The sequence below is a fragment of the Empidonax traillii genome, unplaced genomic scaffold (genome assembly GCF_003031625.1).
Source record: "Empidonax traillii isolate 1590-97213 ecotype Southwest subspecies unplaced genomic scaffold, ASM303162v1 scaffold166:size2381449, whole genome shotgun sequence".
Classification (NCBI taxonomy): Eukaryota; Metazoa; Chordata; class Aves; order Passeriformes; family Tyrannidae; genus Empidonax; species Empidonax traillii.
In genome coordinates, this window is record NW_020955359.1 from 2,135,487 (window position 1) to 2,162,062 (window position 26,576).

A 26,576-nucleotide genomic window follows, 5' to 3' on the forward strand; every position below is an offset into this window, starting at 1 on the left:
TAAGATGGATGAGCTCCTGCAAGACCATGCAGAACTCCTGGAGATGTGGTATTAAACTGGAGCATCAAAGCAGTGTGCTGCTGTCTTAGGTGGGATTTAAAAGGAAATTGAATCCCACTTTGTTTGCACCGTATTTTTCATGTAATAATTTGGGCAACAGAGTTACTAACTGCCTGCAAACTACTTTAAAGAAAAAGAAAAGACTAACCAGGAAGGAAATTTTCTGTACACCTTGACACGTAATTTCTTTCCTGGATTTGTTTTGCATTTTAAATTTACTGTTCTGTGGGGAACTGGAGACTGGCAAGTGCTGGAAACAGGATACAGGGTGGGATGAGTGGATTTCTCAGGTGTGCACTGAATTGTGTTCACGCTGTCTGCTTAACAGATTACCAGGTGTAGGCAGGAAGGATTTCTTCCCTCCATCCCTTGCAATCAAATCCATATTGCATGGGAATTGTTTATTCAACAGACTTCCTGCTATTGCTGCTGTGGTGAATATTGATGGTACTCTTGACCTCTCCTATGGTGGCTTGTCAGACTTACAGATTCTGCTGTTGGTTTGTTGGTTTTGGTTGGTTGGTTTGGATTTTTTATAAAGAAAAAGCTCTTAAGTTGTATTATCTGGTGTTTAGAGGTGTTTTTATAACCCCTTATCGGTGGCAGTCATTCAGGTATGTTTCTTGAGACATAGATAATGAGAAAAATCCTGGAGAAAAACAAAATATTCCTGTCATCTTAGATAATAAAGGAAGCACTATAAATTCAGTGTCATGATCTCCTGAGGCTGTGTTAAAATCTACCATAAGCAGTGTCTTTAATGTCAGTGGGATAACTGTATGCCTTAAAAGTAAAGCACCACTTATTCCACAACATTTTCAGTGCAGCACTTAAATAAATAATAAATAGGTTGTAATACCACTGTCATAAAGAGGAGCTAAAATACATCGATAAACCAAGAGCACAATGGATTAATTTGATGTTGTGTGTAATCTGTCTATGATTAGGAGACACTTGGCTAACTGAGAGTTTTAAGAAAACTTGCTGTTGCAATGACAAGATTTCTTGAGGGTTTTATAAAAGGTCAGGATTAAGTCTGCTGCTTCCAAAAGTAGGTGTAGTCTCACCCAGCCCTGCCCTGCTTCCTGCCAGCTCTTCCCTGTGCTGGCTTTGGTAACTGTGCATCCCGGAGTGAGAGGGGTCAGGGAGCAGGGATTGCTGGAGAGCTCTTGTTCCACAGTGCTGCTTCTCCTCCCGCCCAGAGCACTGCCCTGCAGGGCTGCAGCAGCAGCTGGGGCTGGAGGGAGGAGGTGACCACTGGCCTTTCATCAGGAATCCTGGCTCGGCTCATCCTAAGTTGTGCAACCACATGAAACAAACCACTGTCTGCTTTGCTGCTCTGCTGGGGGTTGTGTGTCCCTCCCAGCCAGCAGCCCATGTGTGTGCCTCGGCCTCTGTGCTGCCAGGGCTTGGCAGTGCAGCAGCTTTGCCAGCGCTGTCTGAGCTGGGCTCCTCCACGGAGCATCCGCAGGGCCCTGGTGGTGTCTCTGGAGCGGAGCTGGCACGGGGCCCTTGCTCACTCACAGCCCAGATTGCAGTCAGGCATCTCCCTGTAGATCACCTTCCTCAGTGCTTGGAGCTGATGGGGAATTGCCTGAGTTGGGCAATCTGCTTGGGTGTGTATTTTGTTTGCCGGCTCTGCTGGCTATTCCATGGGAATAGCATGGAAAGTGGAGGGGGCTTGCCTGGAAATCATCTGTCATCATTTGGTGCAATACACTCCAAAGCGAGCCATAGTAGATGTAGAATTTTAACTCAAGTTCCAGGAGTCCCTTGACGGTACAGTTCTTGGCTGATAGCAGTATTTGAGGAAATGCAAATTATTTTTAAAAAATAACTTTTGCATTAAAAATCAGAAGATTGTACTTAGCAGAGGAATACTTCAAGATTTAGAAAATGTTATTGTATACTCACATTGCATACTAGAAGTGTGCAATTTTAAAGAAATTGGAAATACAAGCTTTAGTTTATTCAGGCTTTTCACCCAAGGTGGTCATGATTTTTCTCATTTTAAAGCTGTAAACAGAACTGGGAGAGGTGTAGCTTTTGTTTTGTACATGCATGTGGGTCTATGTGTATTCACCCAGCAGACATCCCCGTAACTTGTTTGGAGGCTTGTGTATGTTCTGGCTTGTTTCTAAGCAACCTGTTCCATAGCACTGGGATACAATACAGATTGTCCTGTATCCCAGCCATTGCAGCCTCTCACTAATGATATTGTTATGCTTTCTGTGCTTGTTTGAAGTGTTAAGTTTACATTTGGCCATCTCTCCCGGAGGTTTTCATTTCCTCCCTTCCCTAGGCCGGTGCTGCTGCTGGGGGTGGTTCCACGGCATCATTACAGACCAGAGCTCTCAATGCCAGTGCTGTAATTCCAGGGATCTGGAGGGGCCTGCAGGGTTTCCCTCCAGAATTCTGAAGAGATGATGTGAAATGGCCCTCAGCGGCCTCATCTCACGTTCTTTACATTTATCCAGAACATTTCCGAGCTGCAATGAAAGTATCACTGAATAATTGCTTAAAATGAGTCTGCAGCAGAGCTGTTTCACTTGCCTTAATTATTTTGGGTATAGTCTTAGCAGAAAAATCACATATAAAATAGCAGGAAAAAGAACATAAAGTTATATGAAGATATGGAAGGTGTTGTTTTTTGTTTGTTTTTGTTTTTTTTTTTTTTTAATAAAAACCAGTAAAATAAGTAAAATATTTTCTTTTTAGTCTTTTCAAGACTAAACCCAGTACAACATATTCACTCATGATTAGATGATGTCTGATTTTTTTTTTTTACGAAGTGAGTTGGTGATCAATTATTTTTGTTTTATAATGGAGAGTGTTTAACATACTGTATCACCATCTTCAGGCTGATGGGGTTTGAGTACCACAATTTCAAATGCATTTGGTCTTTAAAATGCTGTTCAGCTTACTTGGAACCACTTCCAGTAAATTACAGGTAGCTAAATATTTTCATGGTTTTCCCTCTCCTCCTTCATTCTTTGACATGCCACATTCTGTGACTGAATTTCTGACTTTGCTCAAGTGGAACGTGTAATGCCATGTGCAAGCCACCACACTCCATACCCTTCCTGAAATGTGTGCCTTGCACATCACCTGCTCTTTCTTTTACTTATTATAAAACACATTCCATCTACTAATTTTTTTGTTTTATTCACAGAACAAATATTAGTGGAAAAGATTAACCATTTTTGTCTCCATCAAGCATTTAATGATTATGAATAGAGTACCACACCTCATATAGAGCTGAGGGAGAAACAATCCCAACTCAGGAGAAGGCAAAACCTGTGTCTCTGGAAAATGACCTCAGTGTAAAGTTGTGCTGTTTAGGAGATACAAACTTTGCAGTCAGGACAGACGGGGTGTGGGGTGCAGGGGGAACGCCTGCAGGGTGCACAGAAAGCCCCTGGTGCTCCAGTCCTGCTGCCCCGCGGGGTTGCTCTGCAGCGCTGATAGGACGCTGATGCTCAGCGCAGTCCCCGAGCCCACCTTTGTGTGAGGAAAGCTCCGTTCCGCTTCCCCGCGGCTCGTTCACGATTGTCGGTGTGGCAGTGCCGCTGCCAGAGCCCTCGGTCCGTGCGGCCAGAGGAGGGGATGGATGGCAGAGCCCAGCCCTGCTGGCGGCACAGCCGGGGCTGGGCGAGCATCCCCTCCCCGCGCTGCAGCCGCGGCCTGCAGAGGTTCTGGCTCAGAAAAGCTGTTTTAAGCTGGCAGGAAGAAATGGAGGCTGTCAGTGGCACAGCTCCTCGTTTAAAGGAAACGGCCCTATTTGCAGCGCTGTTGCCATGGCAGCCAGCCTAGCAGCCCGCTCTGGAGTTCCTGCCGCTTGGAAATTTCCGAGGGGGTTTGCAGGAATGTTGGATGTGACATTTTCCCATTTTTACTTGCAGGTTTAAGGGCTTTAATAGCTAATATGCATTGGATTTTCTTTGGAAGAAATAATGAGATGATTACATACAGAACATAAAAAAAATTCTGGATGCGTTGCTTTTCTTTTTGCTGCCATTTGAAAGAACTGTGTGATGGAGCCTTTCTCCTTCAGCCCTGTAATTGTGAAATGCCAACAGCTATTTGCTGTTTCGTAGTACCTTCTTTAAAAAGATAAAATTGATTTTAAATTAATAGGATTGTAATGAAGTGTGTTAGATGTGGAATTACTAGTGCTGGAACTGTGCACAGCATGTGTCCTGGGTTTTTTCAAGACAAGAAGCAGTGGTGAAAGCTTGTCAATCAGCATAGATAGCACTGTTCCTGCAGGACAACTATCCATTTATTTTTGGCCTCTTTACATTCCAGTGCTTGTGATGATATAGTACTACTTTGAGACTGCTCTTCCATAGGATACACATTACAGATTTGTAACAGAGATCACTTGCTCAGCTTTGATAAAAGCTGTTTGTTGGAGATGATGTAATAATACACTTTATTTTCTCTCATTCTGCCACTCACACCGAGTGAGACGTGACTGCACACTCTGTTCGCTGCCTTTCCAAGGGCCTGGGACAGAATGTGTTGTGTCTCCTCAAGTGTTTGTTTGCCAGTTTTCCTGCCTTCAGCCCCTCGTAGCCCTTCAGCAGAACATTGTTGTGGGTGTCCTCCGTCCTTGTGCCCCGTCAGGACACAGTGTGTGAACGTGAGCAGGACTGGCTGCTGGAGAACAAAAGCCACTGGCTCTGTAGAAGCTGCTGCTTTAGAGAAGCACAGCTCTGATGGTGAAGTGCCTTGGTTAACAGGGACCTCTCCCTTTCATGCCACCATCTCCATTCCCTGGCTCAGGGAGTGTTGATTCCCTGCTGTGCTGACACTGGGGAAGCTGTAAGAGTGGGAGCACTGGCCTCTGGTGCTCAGTTTTTTCAGCTGGTGAAAAATCCACACCTCCAGTGCAGTCACAAGACTTGTGCTGACTGAGAGTCAGATAACCAGATGTTCTTACTGGGAGCAGGGATTATGCTTTTCTGTTTTGTCAGTAGGTATTAAATAAGTTATCCAAGCTTTAACGATCTTTTTATTGACTGAAGAAAACACATGGAAATTTTGGAATCTCTCGGTGTTCAAGCGTTAAAATCGTACACTGACTTGGAAACGAAAAAGAATACCCGCCCTTCTCCCTCAGTCAAAACAGGAATGTGAGTGACCTCTCTGTGCATGGCTTTTATTCAGAAGCAGTTCACAGACAGTTTTTAGAGTTGCAGTGGTGTGAAGGAGGATTCCTGCCAGATAATGTCAAGTGCAAAATATGTGTACCATCTTTTAGCAACTAGAGTTGTTCAGTGGTGTTAACAAAGCCCTTCTTTTGCACGTACACTTGAAACAGGAGGAAGAGTATTGCTAATAGTAATACTGTATTAACATATTTAAATTTTTGTTAATTTGAGGCCTTTCTGTCAGAGATCATCCTCTATGATTTTAGATGTTATGTGGGTAGCTGCCTGATTTTACAAGAGTAAAAGTGAGAGGTAAATTATCTGCCTACAAGCTGAATGGATTTACCGTGATAAGAACAATCTGTTAAACACAGTGTTGGAGTAAGTACCATTCCCAGGGGAACTTGGCTTTGTAGTACCTGCACCTCGTGACTTTTGCCTTCTCCTGTCTCCAGATTCTGTGCTGGCTTGTCTGTAAAGGGTTCTTTGAAATGAAGGGGAGGGGGAAGAAAAACCCTAAACCCACACTAGAACAAGCAGCAAAACACTTATATATTATATTTGGGTAATGCTTCAGTGGAGTTTAGATAATTTTTTTTTTTTAAACTGTGTCCCTCAGTCTCATTCATCCTTATTAGATTTACTGCTTTGTGTGTCACTGACTCTTCCAGAAATCTCTTGCTGTGTGGATTTCTATATTTATGATAAGCAAAGTCTGTATCAGCTTTAATTATGTTAGATTTAAACCAACCTGTATTCTATTCTAGATACTTTCTCACTGACATAAATTGCCAAAAGTGCAATTCTCACATCATTCATCCTTGTATTTGAAGATAATTTCATCATATTTTCCTTATTGAAAACTTGTGATTTAGTTTCCATGACTCCCATCTTCCTGTCTGGCTGCTCTTTGAGCTGCTTTTTGTGAGTCCCCATTTTCCTCTGAGCTTTTCCCAAACCTCATTCCTGCTCCCTTCCTTTATACCTACTTCATGTTCACCTCCAGTGTAACAAGTCTGGCTGTAACTCCTGTCCCTCACATCACAGGGGCAAGAGAGGGGTCACTGCTGCCTGTAGTGCCCATCTGAACCCAGATATGCTCTCACTCGATGCAGTTATGCAACTCAAGTTACAGGTGTTGCCATTTCTTCCTGAGAAACATCTCTTCTTCTTTCTTTGTGTGGGGGCTAAAAGTATTTTAGGTCCTTAGGTCTTTTGTAGAGAAGTAAATATTGGCTTTTTCCCTGATGTGTTTGCTTTGGAAAAGCAAAACGTTTTTAGCTTTTCAGCTTTTAATAATATATTTAGTGGTTTTATTCACAACTGCTTTCTATTTAGAAATTTTCTTTAATAATACATCTAATTGCTCAGTATTTATTTTCTTTAAAAAATTCTAGACACCAAATCTTGTTTTAACCTTCTTAATTTCGAGTTGATTGCAAAAGCAAACATCTGGTTTTCATCCAGTTTTGTTTCTGTTTAACCTCCTTGCTCTGGTCAAGTCAAAATCTTCACTTATTATCTTCTTATACCATCTTTCTAACTATGAGTCATCTCTTCTTTAGTATTCCCCCTGCAGTGCTTCCCTATTAGTCATGCTACAGGCTGTCCTTTATTATGTAATCCATAAGTTCATGATATTTATTTAGAAAGTGAATAACTGCACATTCTGTGGCTTCTCTACCTCACCATTTTTTCAGTTTTCCCACAGTTCTTGTGACTTGTCCAGATACAGATGGGCCAGCTCAGAATGCTGCTGCTGTGCTTTGGGATGACAGTGCAGGTGCACAGAGGTGCAGGCAGGGAGTGTTCTGAGCCAGGATTGCTTCCCTGGCTCTGCTCACAACGCTAAAGGCTCACCCCCAGCGAGTGCTTTGTGTGCAGGGACATCCTCTGTGTCCCCACACCCTCCTGCTGGGCTCCAGTGCCTGCTCTCTGCTCAGGCTGACACTTCAGGGGATGGGGCAGTTTTTACTCTTTCTGCAAAGCTTAAGCCAGGTGTCTGATCATAACTGAAGCCACAAATCAGATACAATACATTCAGAAATGACACAGCAGGGCTCCCCATCCTCTCCACTTGGGAACACTGGTCATTACAACATGGGCAGTAAGAACATTCCTTCCCACGTGTGTTTACTAACACTGAAAGCACCGTCCTAGCAAAGCTTAGGCTGAGCCAGCTACACCTGCCAAATGGGGTTTGTGAGGAAGCTTAGAAACAGAGCAAGTCTGAGCAAAAAGCATCTTAGAAATACAAGTGCATTATTTCTGAATTGATTACTTGCCTGTTGTGTGTTGGTATATGAACCACAGCAGCAGTAACATTCCTGCACCTGCTGTAATATTTGTCAGCATTCACTATGTTTGACATAATGAACTGAAAAAATTGCTAATTCTGGTTTACTCACTGTGTCTGACATGATCAGCTCCACTGTGGACATCACTGATGTTGGAGCAGGTCATTCTGCTTGAAGACTTTGGACCTGAAATAAAGAGGTCTATGTTTAAAACTGACCTGTAACTGGGTGAAAGGTTTGGCAGACACATTTGTAGTGTGCTTGGTGTTCCAAGAAAGCCAAATCTAAGTATGGTGTAAATTGGGATCAAATACAGCTGTACAGCATTGATGAGATTCCTGCCCAGAGCAGGACATGGTTTCCCACCCTTGCCACAGCTTCCTAGCTGTGTAAAACAAAGCATAGTTTAAAGAACAGGAGAGAGACAAGTTTTAATCTACTCAGAACCAAACAAGTAGTCTTGCCATGCTGTTTATAAATTTTCTTTCATATGATTTGGATGGGTTAGACTTGCTTAAGATTTTTACAGAGATTGCACATCTAGTTTGAAGGCAAAGTCAGTTTGCTTGATCTTACTAGTTGTAAGCAAGGAAATCCAAAACAAGAACATACCAGAGATTTTTTGCTTTCCTGTAAACACCACACCAGTTAGTGAATTCCTCAGGGTTTTGTGTCAATGATGTGGGAAGTTCTGAGAAGTATCCCCAGGGTGAGAGGTTTAACATCATATCATTAGAGTGTATGCTTAAACTGCATTTCCATGGAAATGTTTTTTTTTAGTGCATATTTGTATAATAAAGCTTGTGGATTTGTAGAGTTGGATATTCATCCATAAATGTGTGTTTGCACACACTTACTTGCATTGTTTTGGGTAGATTAGACCAAGTGGACTCAGACACCCAGGTGGGTTCCTGCAGGAAGGTTTGGACTTGCTGTCCCCACCCTGTGACGTTTCTGGGTGTGTGACTGTGTGTTCCACAGCCCAGCCAGCCTGGCAGGGGCTGCTAAAGCAGGGGCTGCTGAGCAGCCCTGAGGCACTGCCAGTCCCCAGTAGCACAATCTGCACCTGCCAGTGAGGGACACCTTGGGAAGAGTTCCCGGCTTACCTGGAGACACAGGAACTTAAGGAACACAAAAATGAGCTATTATAAAATAATTCTTCAGGTACCTTTTTACAGTCATGTACTTGGAATGTAATTGTAATTACTTGGAATGTAATACTTAATGCCCTACTTAAAGCAGGTATTTTCAAGTTTCCAGAGGGACTCGGTACCTTTGGAATGAGTTTTCATCAATTTACATTTTAGTGTTGTTATTTTTGCATTCTCTCATCTCTGTCCTTTGTAATTCTTGTGTAACAATGCTGTAAAGTCTGAACAGATCTGCTGTGCCCACAGCTCTAAGATGTTTGTATTAAACTCTCAATGTTTGTGTGACATAAGAAAATAATGTCCTTGTTTTCAGGACTTGCTATTCCCGGTCTTAATGCCTCAGCCAGAGGAATATCCTTCCTGTGCTGCAGAACAGGAAATAAGCTGGTTCCTTTTAAATTCTGGAAACAATGAACTTTGTCCTTAGCTTAATTTTTCAGAAATTACATTCATTTTGATGTTTTGGACAATGCGTTAGCTTGTTTTGCTTTCTCGTGAAATACAATGGGAACAGCATACCAGAATCAAACATCCATAATAAGTTATGAAGTCTGAATTTAAGAATGTAAATATTACATCTTTAATGTAGGTTTTCTCTTGACCATCCCTTGTTCAGAAGATGAAACTGGGGCCATAGCTGTATGTGCCAAAGAGAGGATGAAGCACTACAGTAAATTGATACAGACACAAGGGGAAGGGAACAGTAGAGGAAAGAAACAACTATTTTTTTTCCTTATTATTTCTTTTCCTTGGGAAAATTTACAAAAAAAACATAATCTTTGAAAGTACAAGGCCTTTATGTCTGTATCCTCCCCCAGGTTTTGTGGTTCCCCATGTAGTGTGTAATGTGTGTCACACTGGTTACTCACACAGTAACAATGAGAAACTGTATTTTATTAAATGTAATGAAACACAAGAAGTTACCTCTGAAACTTTATAAACAGTTTTTCCACGTTTGACAGTGTTGGATTTATTTTGTCCTTGAAATAATTATGATAACACACATCTCAGTCTGGAAAACAGCATTTTCTGATGTTCAGAGAGAGGATAAGGTCTGTTTCTGATTGTTTCACTTTTATTGGTGTTTTTAAAGAAGCCAGATAAAATCTGGCTTCTCTTCAGTTTCTTGTGTTTCAGCAAGGTTTATTTAAATGTACAATCAGCATTTATATTACAAAAGAAAATCCTTAAGAAAAAGCCATCAACCAAACACAGACAGCTTTTCTTCTGCAGTGCTCTGGAAAGGTGATTTGTGTTTCAGCAGTGAGGTCACATAAAATTGCTTTAGGACATGTAAAAGGCTCTGTAATCATTATGGGTTGTAATTTATGGTATAAACTCTTCTTACCTCACTATTTTCTTGATGTATTCTTAATATCCCTTACAAGGCCCAGCTGACAGGAGCAGTGGATGTGTGTGTGAAATGCAGCCCCTCTGAGATGTGACCACAGAGCAGCAAACTCTGCTGCAGGTGTGGATTGGCACTCACTGCTCTGAGCTGTGTTAACAGCAGCTCGTAGAGGTGACTGTCGACTCTGAATAGACAGAGCAAAGACATTTCTCAAGTTGAACTACGTGGGGTTTTGCACTTCCTGTGCTCACATGGGAATCAATGTTTTCTTTTGTCAGTTCTTCAGCTGAGGCTGCAACAGAGACGGACACGAGAACAGCTGGTGGACCAGGGCATCATGCCACGTAAGCCTTGTGTTATTTCATTTGTATTTCAATGCTGTAGGAATTCTGAACTGAATATATAAAATAATGAAGATAAGAGTCATTAAAAATAACATCAGCATTTGAAAAGACTTGGGGAACCCTTTTGGTAACCTCCATGAGCATGCAGTCAATTCATCACGTTACCTCGTGTTTCAGCCACTGTAATGAACACTCCAGGATTTGGAGACATAGTCTGATTCTCCTTTTATTTTCTCTATTTAAATAATTATGACTAATTTACTAAATAAACTGAATTATGTAATTGAGTGGACATTAGTAGCAAAGCCAGCTTTAAAGAGTAGGATGGCAAGGGCTGCCAAACAAATGAGGGGTGCACAGAAAACATCGAGAATCTGCAAGTGGATAGTGTGGAATGAGACTGGGCACAAGATAATAGGTCAAAATTGTCAAGAGATTCAGCTGTGAAAAGTGATTTGATCAAAAGCAAACAAAAACCCCAGCCATTGCAATATACCACAATTATGGCAAGTGATTAAAAATAGCCCAGTGTGCTGGTGAACTGTAGCTTGAAAGCACAGTGTCTTACAGCAAAGTCTGTTCTGGAGGGTTTCTGGGTGTGCAGGAGACCTGAGACTGCTTTGCTAAAGCATCTTCAGCCCCAGGTCTGTCGTGCTGATTACCTTCAGGAACAGAACAGTGTGTTTGCTTTTGAGTGGAACCTGGGGAAAAAACTTCTAAACTGCCAGAGAGTGTTAAAGGTTCTCCCCTGCCAAAAGTGTGGCAACTCAGCTGGACTGTGCCCGCTGCTGTTTCACCCTTCAACAATTCAGTTGAGGTGAAGCACTCTACAGTTTATGCTCTTTCTGCTGGATAGTGTTTTTCACTCTTTTAGGCTATTTAGCAGCTGACCATCATTCTGTTTTCTAATCTGAACATTTAAGGTCTCTATATTTTTTTTACATCAGCACCAATAGTTCCTAAGTCCAGTTCTCTCTAATAACAGCAAATGTGAGGTATGGTCAGACAGTAAATACAGTATTTATGGAACAGTATTTTGGCATTCTAAACCTTACCTAATAAAATTTCTACTGTGGAATTGTTTTGGTAAACAAACACATAGTGACAAAGTTAACTGTTATATGGTAATACCTGTATTCTCTGTAGGAGTTTTGCTCATCTCTGCTAAATACAGGTGAACCCAACAAGTATGAACCAATGTAAGGCTGGTCAGATGCAAACACGACTCTGAGATCACTGCTGCCAATTTTAACTTCTACTCTCCCTTCACAGCTTTGAAAAGTCCAGCTGCATTCCATGAGCAGATCAAGAGCCTGGAGCGAGCCAGGGTAAACCACTTTGTGTCAGCTTGTGATTAACATCTGGAAATGGATAGTCAGTTGTGTGTGGTACTAAATTCTCTTAAGTACATGGAAAATTAGCACTACAGGAATAACGTGCTTTTCTCTTGAAACAATTCATTAAAATAAAATATGGGTGTCAAATCTGAGAGGAACTTTCCTAAGCCTTCACAGATCAAGGTGGGGGATAAACTTATGGTCACAATGTAATGCTCCCCCCTGTTAAGGATGGGATACTTGGGTAAATTATGCTTGTGTAGTATTTCTGTAGCAAATCTAGACTATTGTGATTATATGGTGGTATGGGATCAAATCAGCAACATTCCCAACTTGTTTCAGGAAGATAGAAATTCCTTAGCACTGCTTAACTGATAGAAAACAAAAAAGCAAAATGAACCCCATATTCTGGCAGTGGTGCCCACCCATCTGCATGAAAGAGCACAGTTCGTTGACTGCAGATACAGGATTTATCAAACTCTTTGATTTTCTAGTAAACAGCAGTTAATGCCATTTCCCCCTCTCTTGTCAGACGGAGAATTTCCTGAAGCACAAGATCCGCAGCCGGCCGGACCGCTCGGAGCTGGTCAGGATGCACATCCTGGAAGGTACGGCCAGCTCGGCACCCCCTGAGTGCTGCCCAGGGGCCTCAGTGCCTCACCTGTCTGACTGAGTGACACTGCAAGGGGAGGCATTTCTGAAGCTGTAGCTGCTCTGTTCCTCTGCTTCTACAGTGCATTTGTTTGCTATTGCACATTGGTCATATTCTGTAATGGTAATTATACCGTGTATGGAGTGCTTCTATTGCTTCAATTCTCACTCACGCCCTAAAATGACCTGACAGTCTTGTACTTCCCCTTTGTAAAACCTTTAGAATATGAATATAATAATATAAAACCTAGAGGAGCTTTAATAAATGACTGTTCCCCTGCTGTGTTACCTTCCCTGTTGCTCGGGTCATTGCAAACAAGTCTCTTTATGAACGGGCTGCATTACTGTGTTTCCCCATAACCTTGCCAAGTAGAGATTACCAAATAACCATAAGCCAAGTGAATTTAATAGCCATTATTTTCCCAAACATGCCTTTGAATATTAAATCCTGGTAGGAGCTTCCACATTGATAGATCACATTCACATCGACAATCTCCATAATTTAACTGAAAAGTAGTTTTGAAGACTCAGATTTGTGCTAGAAGCTACTTTTAAAGGTAAACTTTTTAAGAAATTTGTGAAGAGAGAATCCAAAAATCAGTGGATTAATTAAATTTTACCACAACTCACACTGGTAAACCATTAGAGCAGCAAATGTTCCAGATTAAAACTGGCATGTGTTATTTTATATTCTCTGCTTTGTTGTTGGACATTATACAGACGTTTACCAAAGGTTTTACTGTGGTTAAAAAGAGATTACATTTCTAGAAAAACACAATCATGGGGATACACAACACCTACTCACATAATCTTACGTTTGCTTACTAATCTGAGAATTTTCAGAATACTAATGGGCTGCCTTTGATGAAAGTGGCATGGTTGTTGCAAAGGCAAGACAGGGAGGAGCTGGAGGAGGATGTTGAACTGTGTGTGTCCCCTCAGAGACCGTGGCAGAGCCCTCTCTGCAGGCCACGCAGATGAAACTCAAGAGAGCTCGGCTGGCAGATGATCTCAATGAGAAGATTGCTCAGAGACCTGGCCCGATGGAACTGGTAGAAAAAAATATCCTTCCTGTAGACTCCAGTGTTAAAGAAGCTATTATAGGCAAGTAGAAATCCCACAGCTGCTGTTCCTTATCCCCATGGCATTGTAAAATAATAATTTACCTCCTGAGGGTAAAGTTCACTAGAAGGAAACATATGCTAAGTTTATTACTATTTATCCTTTCAGCTTCTGAGTCCTAAACTGTCATCATTTAATAAAGTAATTCTATTTTTATTGGAAACTTGTAAGTTATATATATATTTTTATAGCTGGCGTATAGTACTGTCTTGGAAAAGAACTGATTTAGTACAAAATAATGGAAGAGCTGTGGCCATTGCTCAGTGTGTTGGAGGTGTCTGTGTGCACCCCACTTGTGCTGGACACACCTTTTAATCTCTTACTAAAACCACTTCTGCTACGCACTTGGGTTTATCCATTCCTTGAATGTGATTTAATATGGCTGTCATTGCATTCAAACCACAATAATTACGTAGGCACCATATGTTTAGGCTGCTGAAAACTGATCATTTTCCAGCAATTGGCTGATTCTGCTATGAATGTCTAAATTTAATTTGTACAACTGAAAAAAAAAATGTGTTTTGTTTGTTTCTTTGTAAACATTCTAGCAGTTGGACAAGAGAATTATCCTCAAGCTTTGGATGATTTTTCATTTGATGAAGACAGCAGTGATGCTTTATCACCAGATCAGCCGGCCAGCCAAGAATCCCAGGGCTCAGCAGCTTCCCCTGGTGAGCCAAAAACCAGTGACTCACCATCACCTGTAACCCCGAATGCTGCTACATCCACACAGGTACAGCTTTTAAATGTTTAAATCTTCACAGCGTGGGTTTGATCTGGAGCTGCAGAAATGGGGCAGAGTTTCTCATGGACTGAATCCATCTGCTGCTGCAGAGGGGCCTGGGACTCCCTTTGCTGTTTGGGAGCGCTCAGACTGGAGCCCTGGCTTAGCTGTTGGCAGTGATGAAATTCCCATAGACTGTAGTGAAGCCATAAATTCCCTGAAATTCATTATGACCCATAGAAGATCTGCAGCTTTCCCAGAAGTTGTTTGAAAGGTCGTGGCCATGGTTTACTCCAGCTGTTATTGATTACTTAATGTCTGTCTTCATTCTCAGCAAGGTCTTGAACTCATTAGAATTAAACTGAGCTGAAACAACAGTTGACGTCAGTTCCATTATCTTCAGAAAAGTCCATAAAAAAGGTTTCCCACAGAATTTAAATATTCTTTCCTATAGTTTTAAAATAGTGCCTAAGGAATTTTTTATTTAAGACATGAAAATGACGTTTATGTTGATAGTTCTATGAGGTTTTTAGTATTTTTCAAGTTACTTACAAAGAAAGGAAAATAACTGTGTCATGGCAGATAAAATGTTGTCTTTATAGTAGAGTTAATTGTGTGAAGGTTTAAAGAGCAATGGATTTGAATGAAAACAACTGTTTCCACAAAAAAAGTGAAAGAGAGCTCTTCTTAGAACAGTTTAATTTTTGTGATTTTAAATGGATAGTAACGTCACCTGCCCTATCTTTAAACACATTATAAAAATGCTGATGTAAAATAATTTGTAAAAACAGTGATGTAGGAAACATCAGGTGCTATAAATTATTTCTTTTATCTTCTGTGAGCTACTGAAAGCACAGGTTTACATGCACAAGCATAGTTACCTGGATGCTTTCTAGAGTATCTTGACAGTGCTTGCTTCCCAGGTGTTCATCTTCACCTTGGAGTTAATCACTAAGTTTATTCATTAATGAGAGATCCCTGTTTATTTAAAGGTTGCTATGTTTAGTTAAATAGATTATTGGTGATGGTCTGTGTCATAGTTCAGCCAGTAATTTTAAACTCAGTAGGAGCAGTTAAGAGGAGAGGCTTTGCCTTTAGTTGATTGCTGCAGCTGGGCAAGGCCTGACCCTGAGCTCCCGTTTCCCCCAGTCAGCCCATTTTCCTGATGCACATCACCAAAAGCAGCTGTATTACCACAGAGAAATCATTTATGCTTCAGATTGATGCATTTTACCACACTATTCAAGTTTATACTTCAGTAAATTATTTAGTAGAAAGCCTTGGTTTTTCATCGAAGCATTATATATACATGAAGTGACTTACAAATTATGGCAGTGTAATAATATTGCACTCAGCTTTGTGTGCTTGGGACTCTGAAGACCACGTTGTCCTGATGACCATGGACACTTGGCAGATGAGTAGTTCAGGGTCTGAAATTGCTCTCCTTGGTTTTCTTATTATCACAGTAGACAGAAAAACCATTGCAAAGTTCATGTTCAAAAGCAGCGCTGGACACAAAGTATGGCACTTCCATTTTAGTTGGGTTTCATGGTGAGAGAATATAATTTGTGTTGAATAAATTGAAAACAAACCACATGAAATTAGATCCCTAAGTAACGAGTTAGGTTCCTAATGGAGAGTTAAATAAAAATACTTGAAGTAATAAAGGCCAAAAGCTTTTCAAGTAGGAAGCATAGGAGATATGTGATTACAGAAACAAAGTAACAGAGCACTTGAATGTGATTGAAAAAGCACTTCAGATAGAACTTCAATCCTTTCCTTACGGATTTCATAAGGTATTAGAGCCACTTCTGTGAGAAGAGCAACACAAGCAGTTGCTCTTTTGCAGAATAAAACAGATGCTTACCTTGTTGTTCCTTGTGAAATAAAGAACAACAGCACAGCAGGTCTCTACAGGAGATGTGCCTGGGAATTGCTCCTTTATTCTTTTAATTTCCTCTGATAAATTTTAAATTTTATTACAATAAAAATAAAAAAAGAATGTTTTGAAAGCAGTGAAGTGTAGCCAGAGTTCTTTGCAAGGCCTCCTCCTCTGCGCATTTCCAGACCTCAGAGGATGTAACAGAACTTTGAGAACTTCAGCTCTTGTTGACTGGTGACCTAAAACTTGCTTGAACCCTCTGTATTTGCATCTGGTAAGGATTAGGCATTTTAAACACACTCTAAACAGATCAAATTGTGGTGCTCACAATCCACAAGACATTAAACAGTTCTCTTCAGAACAGCTGAAGTATTTTGCTTGATGGCACTGAATGTAATGACTGTTTTCTTAACACAGTCACTATGGTTTGTTGACCTGCTAGACGCTCGTTTGCATCCGGCACAAAAGGTGCACAAATCATATCACCTGAAAAGAGGGATCTATTCAGATGAAATAATTGTTAGTTTATGAAGTAATCAAGTTAAGAAGTCAAGACCTGTTAAATTCAGTTTTTTGAATTTAAAGACATGTAAAGTAAATTATATGCATGGTTCATTACCTCATCTGACACTGGCAGGTAAAATTGGAAAGTCTGTAAAAAGCTTTGTGTTTTTTGTAGCCATTAATCCTTTGTAGGTCAGGATAACAACTAAGTAAGGAAAAGTAATTTACTTTGGCAGGAGGAGAATGTTAAACACCACGATTTTCACACAAAGGGAATTAAAGAGGTGATTTGTTTTCTTGTTGGTGGGTGGTTTTAAGTAAATAAAACCAAAGTTTTATTTGATTGGGGTTTTCTAATTTACTAACTTTTTCAATTTTAAGAGTTTTGTTGTGCTGCCATCATGGATTTGTTTTCATAGCTTATAAAAAGTAGCTAAATATGTTTGAAGTCAAGTTATTCGTTTGGCTTCAAGAAGGATCAGAATGATGAATAATTAAAGATTATGTAATGGATAAGCCAAAGTAACAAACATTTAAAATGCCTTTTAGTTGGGACTTCATGAAAAGAAAACTGAAGAAATAGAAAATCTCGAGGTCTCTGGAATTCCTCTGTGCTTTGTGGTAATATGGTACAGGACACTTTGATTCAAAGACAAACTAAGTGCTTTTTTAACTTCTGCTCTAACTAGAATATGCCTTTTAAACTCGATAGCAACAGCAGAGCAGTCTGCTGGAATAAAGCATCCAGAACCCTTTTCAGAGGTTAAGTCCCTCTAACATCCCCTGGCAATTCCAGCAAATAACAGACCCCGTGTAGGTATCAGACATTTCCAGAGCAAACACTTTGAAACTTGGAAATAAAAATAGAGACATTTGTATCTTTAGCCCCCCTCTCAGACTGACACAGCCCCAGGACAGGCATGTGTACAGTGTTCAGTGACTGGGCATATTAAATCCTGCAGTCCTTTGTGGTACAATCTCATGGAAGAATAGTAGGGTATGGGAAAAATGAACTGGGGAGAAGTGCCTGTTGGACTTAATTAGAGAGCAAGTTTTAGAATTAATTTGGAAGAAAAAGGATATTTAGTGAAAGGAATATACAGGAAAAAGAAACAGCTTTTTAATAAAAGATTACCAGAAATGAGACACAAAGAGGGAATTTTGGGGTTGAAAGGAAATTGGTAATGGTGTCTATGGGAGTTGATTTGGGGACATTCTGATTTCATGTTACCATTAACAACCTTGACGTAAGAATGGGTCACCTAACAAAAGTAGGAAGCATAGTCAGCACACAGTTGGGTTGTTATTATGCAGAAAGAGCTGGCTGATCTGGCTCTTAGGAGAGAAATGGAATTGCAATAGAAGGAGCAAAGCCTTTCCTTCCCATGACAAAACTGTGGAATCCTGGGCACTGCTGCCTGCAGAGGGAACTGGGCACAGCACTCTGGGGCAGTGTTTGGCAGTGACTGGGGGCTGCTGGGGACCTCCCTTAAAATCACAGCTGTGTCAGAAGAGATGATTCCAGTGAAGTGTTAATGCCACTGTAAGGATCCAGGGAGCCCCTACATGGAATATCCTGTACATTCCCAGCTGCTCATATCCAGGAAAGCCTAAGAAAAGTGTTACAGAGTTACATGTAACAGGTAAGGATGAGCAGAGAGTGAAAAATGTCCTTGTGAGAAAAGAATGCAAATTCCTTCATATGTCTAGGATCACAAGGGCTGAGATCTGTTTATGTACAGAGTCTGGATCCCATCAGAGGGATATTTACCACAGAAGGAAATTTTAAAGTTTTAAATCAGAAAACAATTTCAGGACAATAAAAATTGATACGACAAATTTAAGCTGCTCAAAGTTTGATTTTTGTGTAGGAAAACTCTGGGGACTTTTCTGGTAGGTGTAGGGGTGTCAGGAAAAGAATAATAATAAAGGCCTAAGCCTATATGAAATTATAGCAAGTTTATAGAAGAAATTACAGACATGATGTTTGTAACATCAAGGGAACAAACTCCTGGACTGTACCTGCACAGTATCTTACACTTGTGCTGGCACTCAGGTACAGAAGAAATGCAGTCAGAGGTGGGTTCTGACTTCATAGACAGAAAATACTGAAAGCCTCAAATTTATAGTGATGAAGGAGTGTTTCCTTAGCAAACTAAGTAGTCAAGGTAAGAAACTGGTTTATTTGCTATGTTGTGTGCCAGAATGTGCTTTATAGAACACTTGTAGGCATGCACATGAAAGAGTTATGTTTTCACCATTCCTTCTAAAAATATTTTGTGGCTTTGACATGATAGTAAATTGTCTTAACCTTTTCACCTTTTTTTTCAGTTACTCAGGTGGTGGATGTTTTTAATGTTTCTCTTTTTCCTTATATTTTTTTAATACTAGTATCCACCTTTAACCTCTCCAGTTCCTGAATTTCTCAAAACTCCCTCAACAATTGAACAGCACGTCACACGTTCCACTGCTGCCACCACCCTGACTACAAGCACTGTCTCTGCAGCAAAGCCTGGGCCAACCTTAGTGAAGGTGGGTACTGTGCCCTTGGCATCTGAGGACAATATTCCTTCTCTCTGTCCTTTTCCAGTGCTATGTTTTATGGAAAAGTCCACGGGAAAGGTTAGAGTGCCTGTAGCTAACAATTAACTTCTGCCAGCGGTCAGGGGACACACGGGGTTGGTGACTCAAAGCTTTTGTGTGCTAAGGTCAAGTAACACTTGCAGGGACCAGCTCATTACTCCAAGAGGTCCCTACAGTACAGCTGACAGAAGTTTGCATGCAGAATTATGCAGTACATCACTTATGGAAGCAATTTTTAAGAAATAAGGACAATACCGACTTTCTGTGGTGAAATGAATCTCTTCTAACCTGGTTCTGTATGGAGAGTCATTTAATAGGATTTTGCATTCACAGTCTACCTGTAACCAAACTGGTGAAAAGCATTGCCCCTTTTCCAAAACTATTTTCTGAGCTGATTTAATGTATGAGCAGAAGGCATGAGAGAAGTTACTGTATCCTTCTCTTTTAATATCTGAAGAACATACTCAATTCTCCTTCTGCACTGACCTGGCCAGCAGCACAGAAAACCATTTCAAATACACTGAGAGAGGGATTGTGGTAGAAGAGGTCTATAATGTTTCAGTAACTTTGCTGTCTTCAGCTATGTAATGAATATATGCATATAGACTTCTACTAACTACCTCAAATGAGCTCAGTTAATTTACCAGGATGACCTCTAGCATTTCTAGTGTAAATTTGTGGTATTAAGTTCTAGTATAAATGTGGCTTTATCCTTTGAAGTCACTGGACTCATAGCAGCTTAATTAATGCAGGACCCTAATGACAAATTCAGATATCCCCCAGAACAGGCTATGTGTGTAATAAATGTGCATGGATCAACCCAGCATTTCTGCTTTGATACCTTCTGTATGACTTGGTAACTGCCTTCCATTTGTCACTCTAATTTGGAAGAGCCCATAAAGGAAGAGAATTTTCCATTTGAGCAGGTATTGCTAATAAAGATATTGCTGAAAGTTTCATAAGAGTAATCCTGTAGTTTATAGGACTTTTAATGGAGACCTCCTCTAAGTGCCTGACATGTTTACAGATGGGCTTTGGGATCCTGGCTTTCACTTGCACAAGTGCTAAATGGCTTTGAACTCCCTGTTCAAGAGCAATGCCTCTTTGCAGTGACAGGTCATGACTAGGAGAATCCCTTACCTTTATTTGTGCTCTCTCTTAAAAAGCAGTCACCAGCTGTGTCTTGTGAGCCCTTCCTGTGCAGGGTGTCAGCCAGCTGGAGTACATTCACCTTCCAGGATGGGAGATGGTTCTCTGGGGGGGTTTGCAGGGGTTGTTGTGTTCAGCAGCTCTCGGCAGTGCATGTGCTCAGTGTGCCTTAGCTCTGCACCAGGCATAACTGCTTTAAATGACATCTGTTACAGCTCTTTCAATCTTTTCCACCCATAAACAGCAAAGCCACCCAAAGAACCCAAATGATAAACATCGGAGCAAGAAATGTAAAGAACCCAAGCCAAGGGTGAAAAAATTGAAGTATCATCAGTATATTCCACCTGATCAGAAAGGTGAGAAAAATGAGCCACAGATGGACTCCAACTATGCTCGCCTGCTACAACAGCAGCAACTGTTTTTGCAGCTGCAGATCCTGAGCCAACAGCAACAACACTACAACTACCAGACAATTCTGCCTGCACCGCTGAAGTATGTGAAGCATTGTTTGTGTCCTTTACAGAAAAGACATTTACATCACTTATAGGCTTAGTGCTTTACAAGGAAATGTGGTTTGCAATTGTTGAGATCGTTGGAACCAAGAAAACTGAAATGGCATTGTGCACCCCTGGGGGTATTATTTGCCTCATTTAACAAGGTGATGAGGTGGTTCTCTTGTTAAAATATTCCTGAAGTCTGATAAGCCTTGAAGTAGTCCTAGGTTTTTTTGTGTTTCATAGAAACAGAACCTCTTACCTGTCAGGTGCATTTTTTCTGACTAGATGAATATTTGAAACTCAGAAGTTTTGACACCTTTTTCACTCGAATATGTCGTAGGTAGGCAGAGCAGAAGAGGTTACAGACAGTGTCTTTTACAATGACACATACTATTATTGTGGTTTTATTCTCTTTTTACATCAGTTTCACAAAACACATTCTTGCAGTTTACAGTAAGACGTAACAGTCATTTTAAATGAGGTAAGGTCTGTATATTGTTTATAGCCTCATCTCTAATGCTTATGTGATTCCTCATCAGTGTTGATCTTTAGCACTTAACAGTGAGAAGTACACTTGCTGATTTATAGGCAGAAGCAGTCAGAAAAATAAATGTTTAAAGAGTTGCCAGCACTCCATGGCAGAATGAGAAGCTGTTTCATTCTCATCATCTAAGACCAGTCACTTCCTAGAAATGCTAAAGTGTAACATGCCACAGTCACACAACCCCAAATTAAATGACTTTCAACTGTTTTTTAAATGAGTTTTCACTCAGTTATTTTTCCTCAGCAAGTGAGGCTAGAAAAGTTAAAGCTGCCATCTGTGGTTGTATTTATAATAACCATGTATCCTAACATTTGGCCTAGTGGTGTTTCTGCCTGCTTACCCACGCTTCTTATGTTCCATTTACTGACATTTCAGAAACATTTCTGCAGAAATCAGCTGAACCAAATAAAAGAGCTGACTTACGGTACCCAGTGTAAATGATGGCATTTTTAATTTTTTTACCACTACTTTGAGATCCTTGTATGAGATTCTTCTTTGAGTACAGCTGGTAAAAATGCATCCTCTTCCAAGTAAACTGCCTTACTGTGTGTGAGCGTTGGACATGTATGTAGGGTAGATACACAGAGTTCAATATTGGGGGGTTAAAAAACTAAGTAATTGCCCTAGCTGATGATTAATTTGTATAACTTGAGTTTGCAGTCCATAGTATCCTTTGGGGATACCATGACAACAGTGAAAACTACGAAGCATAAATTAGTACAGTTAACTGCACAGAAAATAACATATCAACATACCACTCTCTGTTATGTTTTCTTGTCTGTTTTGTCTTACATTTAATGGTAATGTCTTATGTTAAATATGTATTTGTAAAAAGTTAATTTGTTCATTTGCTTGATAGACATTCGATTGAGAATTTCTTGGTTGAAAACAATGTCATTAGCATTGACATTATTGCCCCTCTTTTTCTTATTACCTGAAGGCCACTGAATGACAAACAGAGTAACAACGGGAACACGCCATTGAACACTCTGAACAACAACAGCACCCCAACATCAGCTGCCAGCTCCCCCAGGCAGAACAGCAGCGTGCCCAGCAGGAAACCTGGACCTCTGCCTGCCAGCCTGGATGACCTGAAGGTGAAGGATCAGAGGGCTCTGTCCGTTCCTGTGCATTACTGCAGCTCATGAGCTGCAAACTGTGGCTTGTCAAGAATAAGCCCAGTTGTTGTTACCAATGCAAACTGTCCTTTCCTCCTGACTGTTTAGAATAAGAGTGTCAGGTTTTTCATACACAACTCTTCTGATCTTAAACCTTTGTTTTGATTTGGCTTCCTCACATGCATAGGTTCTAGAAATGGCATTTCTTTCCCAAAGAATTAGAAGAGGAAGAATTTCAGACACATTGTATAGGTACCTCATTTTGATCCCTTGGATAAAACTACAAGATTCACTTCATGTGATGTTTTAGCCCAGGCAGATTTCAACTCTGGAGCAGCAGTTTCCTCGTGACAATTGCAGTGTATCAATGCAGAGGTTTGGTTAAGCAGTATAAATTAAAATTGCCCTAATAAAAACATGTTCAGGTCACTGCTATAAAGCCAACACAGAAACAACACCAGTAAAAGAGAATAGAAAGTAAGAGATCTTTTTACCAGGGTTCAAGACATCATCTGAAAATAAACGGCAGATTTTGTAGAAGTTTCATGGCTTTATAAATCACTGTGTAAACTGTTAAACTGCACTGTGAAGGCACTGCATAGGATTCTGTTCCTTCAGAAATACATGAACAGGAAATCATACTGTGAGGGGCACGATGAAAGTGAACCCAAGGAGCCTGTGGGGGTTTGAGACTGAGCTCTTCGCAGAGCAGGGACATGCCGAGCCTGAGCGGCGGGGTAGGGACATCTAGTGGGCAGTTCATTCCTTCCTCCCGGCCTCTACCGAGGGCTGGCTTTGGGAGGGGTGGAGTGAGGATTGCTTTAGATTTGAGGGGTAAGAAAAGGAAGTTTTGGAAGATCATGTGGAGGTGGTTTTACCACGGAATAAGCTGAATCAGTTCTGATTGAGAGTTCAGAAATGGATTGTTGGAAAATAGAAAACTTGGAGCAGACTGGGGGAAACAGCTGATAGTCATCGTTAGGTCGAGTTATTTAACAGAAAATTGCTATTTTTTTTAGAGATGTAAAGTGTATTGCTGTGACTTTTCATCATTTCCAAATCACAAGGACCTCCAGCTTAATTTCTAGACTGGCTAAGGACTGAAACATTCCTGAGGTCGCTGTCTTTTATTCTACTAGAGGTAGCTCTGACACACAGAGAGCCCAACTCTGCAGTTCGCTGCGGTGTATGTTCATCATAAACAGAAGCCAGTCATTGTGACTGTTCTTTTTTAATTGATATTTTGAAGCACATAATTAATTTACACTCAACACATTTGCACTTTACTTCTTCTAAAAGCTTATTGGAAAACTGAGAACATTTTTCTATCAGTAATTAATTTTGACTCCTTATACTGTCTCTGTTTGTAAAAGAAACCCAGATGGCACATAAGCTGTAACTGGTTGGTTGCTAATTAGCAGGAGAGCCTTTTGTGTTTGATGGGTCTATTGAGTCATCCAACTGACCTGATAAAGTTTCTTAGAAACAGATCTGTGTGTCTGATGGTGGAACAAAGGGGTTCAGCGTTTTTATCAGTGCTTTTATCAGCAGCACTGCTGCCATCATCTACAGGTTTGCTCCTCAAGTTTTTAGCTCAGAACTGAAGCTTTTTGTGCATTTTTTCCATTTTGAATATTTATCATAAGTTTGCTGCTGATCTTTGTACAATGGAACACTACTAAGACTTTGGCCACCTAAAGAGTGAAGTAGGTAGCAGGTCATGGAAATGTGGTCATGGATCATGCATGCTGCCAGAACCCAGAGGTGGAATAACTGGCAAAAAATGATTTTTCTTATTAAGATGTAATAAAGTAGAATATATATCAGCAAGTTTAAATCTCTTTTATTATCATGCTTTATTGCAGGTAGCAGAGCTTAAAATGGAGTTGAAATTGAGGGGATTACCAGTGTCTGGAACAAAAACAGATCTCATTGAGCGTCTGAAAACCTACCAAGATCTTAACAACAACGGGGTCGCTACAAGTACCTCTGTGACAGTAACCACTTCTGCTGGGGCCACAGGTAACACTGGGGAAGTGACTGTGGCATTTCCTGTCGCAACACTAAATAAACCAGCGGCTAATCCCATATCCAGCTTCCCTCCAGAAAAAACATCTACTGGAGCTGGCAGCAAAGTAGTGAACACTGAAAACATCAGCTCTCCTTTGCCTATATCCCCCTCTCCCTCAGAACAGTCGAGTCTAAGCACGGATGACACGAGCATGGCAGATACTTTCACGGAAATGATGACCATGATGTCGCCGTCGCAGTTCTTGAGCACGTCCCCCCTGAGAGCAAACGCGAGCGATGACACCCAGAGCCGCAGCAGCATCTCAGCCATAGAGCTGGACGTGGCAGAGAAGGACCGCAAGCTCCAAGAGAAGGAGAAGCAGATTGAAGAGCTCAAAAGGAAACTGGAACAAGAGCAGAAACTTGTGGAAGTATTGAAAATGCAACTTGAGGTTGAAAAACGGGGACAACAGCAACAATCTCAGCCTTCTGGGAACTCAGCTGCGTTGGAACAGAAGCAGTTCAGTGCTGCTATCAAAGATGAAACTGCTCCTGCTGACTGCTCGAGTACCGCTCCATCCGTACCTGTGGCCAGCCATTCCTTAGGACAGGCAGTGTACACTACTGGCCAGAATCCAGTTGCCAAAAAGGCAGTTGTTATCAAGCAGGAGATAGCCGTGGCCAAAGCTGAACCTCAGAATGCCATTTCTCAATTTTATGTTAATCCACAGAGGCAGCCTCAAACTGCAGTTGTTGCCCAACCTCAAGCTTTATTAACTACCCAAGGAACTGCACAGCTGCTCCTTCCACTGTCTATCCAGGGACCGAATTCTGCCACTGCAGTGCAGCTACCAGTTGGAAATATCAAGTTGCAGGTAAGGGGGTTTCTATTTTTCATCACGTAAACTACATGGCACTACCTTTTAATTTAGTGTAAGGAGGTAAATGTGGTGCTTGTATGATTAACTTTAAAATCAGGCCTAGCCTCTCTGCTTGAGAGAAGTGGCTGATGTGCTGTGGGCTGAGCCCTGATGCAGCATGTGCACCGTCGTATTCAGCAATCCTTACTAGGGATGGAAGTATGGGGGATGGGCCCCACAGTCCACAGTGCAAGATCTACACACCCAGATCTCCATCTGAATTGTGCTAAAATCCTGGTAAATTCTTTAAGAACATTAAGCAGCTTGTTCTGGTGTTTTACTTTACTGTTCCTCCAGAAAGTTTTCCACTACCAGCTAAATTTGTCTTTCGTGAGGCTAGACACACTTCTTGCCTTCCACTGGCCATTAAAAATTACTGTGACCTTCTTAAAAACAACCTTTTTCTTGCATCAGTACTTTTGTCATCTGGCTACTCAAACCCAGTTCTTCTAGTCCTTTCTTACTGATTTATGCCCTCTCTGTCCCTTGTTATTTTCACTGCTATCCACTGGACTCTCCAGTTTGTCTTTATCTTTCTTAAACTCTCTTGGCAAAATAAACATCACCTTTTAGCTGGGAACTCGCCAGCACCAAACAGTAACAATTTTGTTTCCTGTGCACAGTTCAGGCTCATCCTCCCCAGAACACAGGCTATTGCTATTCTGCATAATCTGTGCCATGGGTTTTTACATGATGTAACTCACTGTGAGATACAAATAATGCAAATATTTTATCTTCGTCCTTTAGGCTCAATCACAAGCTGGAATACAGACCCCATCACAAATTCCTGCTCCTATTTCTTCCTCTGGCCTGGTCCAGACAGCTCCTCAGATGCACACTGCACAGTCAAACCAAAGCCCCAGCACGCAGCACGCACTCGCTCAGACCCAGCAAGTCAGAAAGGTTTGTGCATGGCAATAAACATTAAGATAAATAGTTCTGTAATCTAATCCCAGGCAGTGCTTTTAGAATCTTTTATGTGTCCTCTGTGTTATATAAATGAGCAAGTCACCTAACACCTGTACCACGTTTGTGTGTGGGGTACAATGGGCTTTTAACCTCCCTTTCCAAAAATTTTTGTAGGACTTTATTTTTCAGTTGCAAATAAATACGTAAGTCTAAAGACTTTTTGTCCTAATGGCACTCTCAGGGCATGACTCTTTACTGTGTCCTTCC

At 41.0% G+C, this 26,576-nt stretch overlaps 1 protein-coding gene and 1 long non-coding RNA gene across 6 annotated transcripts in view; one reads left to right on the forward strand and one right to left on the reverse strand.

The window, feature by feature from the left end:
* Positions 1-26,576, forward strand: part of MRTFB (myocardin related transcription factor B) — a 66,439-nt gene that overhangs the window by 31,450 nt on the left and 8,413 nt on the right. For 3 of the 5 annotated variants that reach the window (XM_027885477.1, XM_027885481.1, XM_027885479.1), the window contains 10 exons: positions 10,294-10,359; positions 11,632-11,687; positions 12,229-12,304; positions 13,290-13,451; positions 14,018-14,202; positions 18,971-19,111; positions 20,556-20,803; positions 22,293-22,449; positions 24,336-25,355; positions 26,148-26,303. In XM_027885477.1, coding sequence (XP_027741278.1) covers positions 10,294-10,359; positions 11,632-11,687; positions 12,229-12,304; positions 13,290-13,451; positions 14,018-14,202; positions 18,971-19,111; positions 20,556-20,803; positions 22,293-22,449; positions 24,336-25,355; positions 26,148-26,303 — 2,267 coding nt within the window. The remainder of the gene's footprint in view (positions 1-10,293; positions 10,360-11,631; positions 11,688-12,228; positions 12,305-13,289; positions 13,452-14,017; positions 14,203-18,970; positions 19,112-20,555; positions 20,804-22,292; positions 22,450-24,335; positions 25,356-26,147; positions 26,304-26,576) is intronic. The other 2 variants (XM_027885478.1, XM_027885480.1) reach the window with 2 other exon arrangements.
* Positions 7,534-26,576, reverse strand: part of LOC114058284 — a 33,849-nt gene continuing 14,806 nt past the window's right edge. The window contains exon 3 of the long non-coding RNA XR_003571411.1: positions 7,534-7,699. This is a non-coding gene — a long non-coding RNA (uncharacterized LOC114058284). The remainder of the gene's footprint in view (positions 7,700-26,576) is intronic.